Source organism: Mytilus edulis, chromosome 3 (genome assembly GCF_963676685.1).
Source record: "Mytilus edulis chromosome 3, xbMytEdul2.2, whole genome shotgun sequence".
Taxonomy (NCBI): Eukaryota; Metazoa; Mollusca; class Bivalvia; order Mytilida; family Mytilidae; genus Mytilus; species Mytilus edulis.
The window spans coordinates 95,508,548-95,514,273 of record NC_092346.1 but is presented as its reverse complement, the minus strand read 5'-3'; the positions used below and the strand labels follow the sequence as shown (position 1 = coordinate 95,514,273).

The 5,726-nt window shown below is 34.2% G+C and overlaps 1 protein-coding gene across 1 annotated transcript; it reads left to right on the top strand.

Annotated features, from left to right (window-relative positions):
- Positions 1 to 4,538, top strand: LOC139517836 (uncharacterized). The gene is made up of 2 exons (XM_071309288.1): positions 1 to 471; positions 1,855 to 4,538. The coding sequence occupies exon 2, from the start codon at positions 1,859 to 1,861 to the stop codon at positions 3,575 to 3,577; it is 1,719 nt and encodes a 572-aa protein (XP_071165389.1). The 5' UTR covers positions 1 to 471; positions 1,855 to 1,858; the 3' UTR covers positions 3,578 to 4,538.
- Positions 4,539 to 5,726: the final 1,188 nt, after the last annotated feature.

The following is a 5,726-nucleotide window of genomic DNA, read 5'->3' as shown; positions in this document are numbered from 1 at the left end:
AGACGTCGCGCAAGATACTGGTGACAATTTGAAGGTGATTCGAGAAAAATCGGCGAAAAGGCTAACTGTCCGTTTAGGACGCAACAATTTGCAGAATCGCTAAATAATTTTCGTTACCCAATCTAATGGCAACATAATATCTGTTTTTCATGATATTTTTTTCACGAATAGGTTTCGATTTGAAGCGCGAAATTTTATGAAATAGGCAATTTTGCCGTGTAATGCGTAACATTGAACATTGAGATCTCCAAACATTTTTGAGAATGAAATATGGATTGAGTAGCCAAAGGTAGTTCTCATTTGGAAGGAATTAAGAACCATATGTAAAGTTTTGAATTACATAATTTTACTTACATATATGACGTCATACATGTAGAAAAATGACGTCATAGCAACTTTTTGATCTTGTAATGGTGACAAATAATCTAGACTCCAACTGCAAACTTTGAAGATCAAATTCATATACTGAAGGTAATTTTAAAAGGATATCGTTTATATTTATAATTTATAAATTACAAACATTTCTGTTTAAATTGGTACCAAACTTTTTGAGTTTACTTGTTTTAAAAAAAAAACTATTGAAAAAATTTAAAATCAGAAAAAATGTCCCGTATCATCTGAAATCCAAACAAATATTCCATTTTGACGATTTCGGGATCTACGATGTATCGCGATTAAATCAGAAGAAAAATACTGATACAGATTTCAAAAATTACAACAAATACTGAACATGATAATATAAATACTGGCTGTTTTTATATTTTATCCTTTTCGCAAATAAAGAAAAGAAAAATCAGAAAAAATGTCCAATGAGACAAAAAACGTCGAAAAATAATGAAACGTCATATTTCACACAGAGTCAATACGCAAAAGAAATTATAAGAAGAACTTGTAAAGAATCGATCTTCAAACATGAAACGATATGGGCATGTTTTTGCCTTAGGGAGCTTCCATTTGATTTTTAGGGGGGGGGGGGGGGGGGGGGCTAGAATGAAATTTGAAAAAGAGGGAGGACAGGGGTTTTGAGTGTAAAAAAAAGGCAGACAGGAGTTTCGAGTAAAAAAATAATGAATAAGAATGGAAACGGGGAATATGTCAAAGAGATAACAACCCGACCAAAACGTAGAAAACAGCTCAAGGCCACCAATGGGTCTTCAACATGCGAGAAATCCCGCACCCAGAGGAGGTCTTGAGTAGGCCCCGAAATCCTAATGTATACTAGATCAAGATAATGGACGCCACTCTTCACTTCGAAATACAGAGATGAACTAAAAGTAAAAAAATATAAAAGACTAACAAAAGCTATAGGTACCTGACTTAGGACAGGCGCGAACTGCGGTGGGGTTAAAAGGTCAGGATGAGCAATTGGCAAACAAACCCAGGATAAACTTGTAAAAAAAGGCAGGACCAAATATAGTGAAAATAAAAAGGCAGGACCGAGATAACAACTAAAAAAAATGCCGGACAAAATTTTTCATCCTAGCACCCCCCCCCCCCCCCCCCCCCCCCATTAAAATCAAATGGTTGCTCCCTTAATGAAATAAAAATATTATTCTATATTAAAATTCGTAAAATATGATTTGACTTTAGGAAGTTCTGAAACAATCTAAAAGAAGAGTTACCATACTAGATAATTTTCGTAGACAAAACAAGAGGCACCAATCCCTTCAAACAACCGAAATGATCTCTGGTGTTTCAGGAGAATGATTAGTTCCAAAAAAATAAAACACGAGACAAAAAAGACTCATATTTAATTATTGAATGTATTTATAAACCAACAATCAATTAAAATAATCGGACTTAAAAAAATCAGACCAAAATTTTGTGTACATTCAAATATAAATATGCTTTCAGAAATATGAATAACAGAAAAAAAAGTAAACTTTCGGCTAAGGAAATACTTATTAGGAACAGAGAACGAAAAAGGCTTCAGAAAAATGAAACGAGTAGAAAATCTTATGGAAAGTTGTACAAGAATAAAGAGAGCGAGACAAAAACATATAGTCAAACGATTAATGCAAGAAAAAAGAGAGAACAAAGGGAGAAATCTAAGAAAATAAATGAAAGAAAACTGAAAAATAAAATGAATGTCCGTAAACACAGAGGTAAAAAAAATGTAGAACTTTCATCAATGTCACTTGTTGTACCAGAAGGTTCAAATGTTTTCAAAAACAGAATGGAAAAGGCCAGAGCCCTAAGAAAATTTAAAGAAGGTTTACCAAAATCTCCATCTAAACGATGCGCAGTTATATCGACTTATTTGGCCCGCAGATCCCCTCGATCGCCAACAATAGCTAATCTGAAACATTCAGTTTCGCCAGTTGAAATGGCCGTCGTTGCAGATATTCAAGAAATAATAAAATCTACAAAATTAAAGCGATCTAAGAATGCACGTTCGGTAATGAATTCTGTTACTGCATCAATCAGCGGGGAAAATTTAGCAAACTCGAGAGGTAAAATTAAACTGTGTAAAAATTTAGGTTTGCCAGCAAGAAGAGTTGCTGGAGGCCAGCGTATTAGGTCTAGAATTCTTAAAAGTGAATCGTCTGCATGGGCTCTTACGCAACAGAAAACAAGAAAAGATTCCATTTCAGAAGAAACAAAGAAAACAGTTTATAACTTTTGGCTCTCTGATGGCACATCACACCCGACCGGCAACAAATCCGATATCAAAAGAGAACGATTGGGACCAAACTTATATACTTCGCATATGACACACGTGCTGGAAAAAACACAAACTGATGCGTATTTAGATTTTGTCGCCAAATATCCTGAAATTAAAATTGGACAAAGAGCATTTGAGAAACTTCGACCGTTTTTCGTAAGACCTGCATCTGAAAAAGATAGAAATACATGCTGTTGTAGATATCACGTGGAAGCAAACCTTGTTTTCAAAGCATGTATGAAGTTCAGAAAATCGTGTGACAGGGAAACCGATTCGCAAGAAAGTGACTATCCCGTATTTGAGAAAATGTCAGACCTTTTACATATTACGCTATGTCCAAAAGTAAATGGATTTTATAGAAAAAATTGTCTTGACCGAAAATGTAGCCTTTGCGGAGTTGGTAATTTCAAACTTTCACCCAACGAATCACAGTCGTCTTCAACTGTTGAATGGCAAAAATATGAATATATAACTGAAAAATCGAAGGGTAAAAATGTAAGGCGCCGACTGACCCTGATAAAAAAGAAAACTAGCGTAAACGAAATGTTTCTCAATTTAAAAAAGCTTCTCGAAACTTTCCCCGCTCACCAGCACCGATCAAACTGGCAAAGCAATCAACTTAAAAGTCATGTTCAGAACTTGCCAGTCAATCATTGCATATGCATCCACGATTATTCGGAAAATTATCGCTGTGTCGAGAAAGAAGAAATCCAATCCAATTACTTCCAAAGAACTGAATGCAGCATTCATGTAACCGTCATGCACCGACACGCCATTTTAGAATACGATGGTGTAGACAGTACAGAAGAATTTCCGGAAATAATTACGGAACATTTTTTCGTAATTTCCCCGGACCTGCAACATGATAATGATTTTACAAAATATGTCCAAAAGAAATTAAGGAATATTTAGATTCAATATCATACACAGTTGATCATATGCATGAATTCACAGACGGTTGTTCTAGCCAATATAAATCGCGGCACTGTTTAGGAAGTTTATCTACTGCCATCCCTGATTTCGGATATAAAACATTCCATAGAAATTTCTTTGAAACAAGCCATGCAAAAGGGCCTCAAGATGCCGCGGGGGGATTTATAAAAAGACAGGCGGACATATCTGTTCTACGTGGCAATACAGTGATTCAGAATGCGAAGGATTTATTTACGTTCTGCGAAAGTAGCCTTAAAAAGCCAAGAAGTGCATTATTTAAAAGAAGGGTATTTCGATATGTGGACTCAATTGATAGACACAATTCCAAAATATTTAAGCCGATCCAGCAAAATAGACAAATACATCATGTTTTTACTAGTACATGTAATGAAATCATTGTTTCCGATCTCTCTTGTTACACGTGCGATCAATGCATTTTGGGGAATTATCTTAACTGTTTAAATGTAGAAAATACCGGGGTAAAGAAAACTATTAAGCCACGCGAAATAACACAAACTTCTAACGAAGAAGAAGTAGCACAAGACACTGACATTCTTTCAGAAGACATATCAGATTTGGTATCCATAAACTCTGTTGTGGCTGTCAAAACCGACGATGATAACTTTGACTATTATTTAATGAAAATTTCCAAAGGTTCACACGTATTGAATTCAGCAGAGAGTGACAGCTGGGGTGCTACATATCCCCCTGGATTCGAGGTTTTCCGGGGTCATTATTATGACAAAATCAGTGACAATGATCCGTTAAAATATAAACTTTTAAAGACAAAGACTGCTTTGGTACCGACGAAATCTCTGCTATACATACTTGCTGATGTAGATGCCTCTTATCGTATAACTATTTCAGAGGACACCCATCTAGACATTCTTTCTGTATTGGACAATTTGGATTGAAATAAGAATTAAATTATAAAACATCATGCACTGTTGTTTAGCCACTCATAAAATATTTTAGTAGACCTTTCCGATTCAAATGAAATGATTCAACGTGGCTCTGCTTATAATTAAAAAATATAAAATATATATATATATACATTTTTCGTTAAATAAAATATACATGAATATCTTTACTGAAAAAAAATATTCCCATGAAAAAAACCCTGAATGAATCAATGCTTACACATTAGAAATCACATTAGAAAAACGTTACGTAAAAAACAAGAAAATAAGACGGCTTTTTGCTATATTTCCGACGTTACGTTATTATCACCAGTATTTTGCGCGACGTCTTTAACATTACTCATAACCAATTAAAATGATAAAAGTCACCACAGTCGAATCTATATTTTACACAGTGTATACGCAGTTTTCTCTTTTTTATCCGTTACACTGCGTTCCCCTCCCAAAAAAAACAACCATTCTTGAATGTTCCCAAATGGAATGCAATATTCGTCTCTCTTTGATTACTTGATCGTCAGCATAATGATAAATGAAAATTATAAATAATCAGCGGTCAGAAATTCCACTGAAGATGTTGCACACTATAAAATAAACAGGTTGATGCTAGCATATATCGGATGTTTTCATCCGAAAATTTACTAAAATTCTTCTTATTTTTTTATTTGATCAAAATATGGTTTACGGTACTGTTGTTATTTTTTTTTAATTTGAAAATGCTTCTAAAATTGCGATATTTTCTAAACTTGTTCCAAACTTTTGAATCTTTTACATTATCATTAGAAAAAGCCTTTTTAACCAATTCGGTGAACTTTTTACTTTTGCTATAATAACATAGTAGTATAGACTGTCCCTTGTCTACTGTGGTCAATGGTCCAGCAATTGATGACTCATTACTGGACAAAACCATGTATTACTGGACATAGGGCACATGTTTGACATACCTTGGGAATGATGACTGTAGTAAGGCTACAGCATTATATGTAGCATGTATAAGTTTCACTTTTTGTTTAATATAAATGTCTTCAGAAAATAAAATTAGAATTGAAATAATCGAGATACAACAAAAAAGGTATTTTTTTTATAAGAGACATCATGTTATATGTCTGATTTTACTAAGTATATGACCGATCAAGGCCGAAATTGTTTTATGGCCGAAATGAGCTATTTCCGCCACTTTTTCATATGCACCGCTAAGAAGTTATTTCCCT

What these genes read in the sequence shown, in the direction of transcription:
- LOC139517836 (XM_071309288.1), top strand. Translation starts at nt 1,859, where the DNA reads ATGAATAACAGAAAAAAAAGTAAACTTTCGGCTAAGGAAATACTTATT.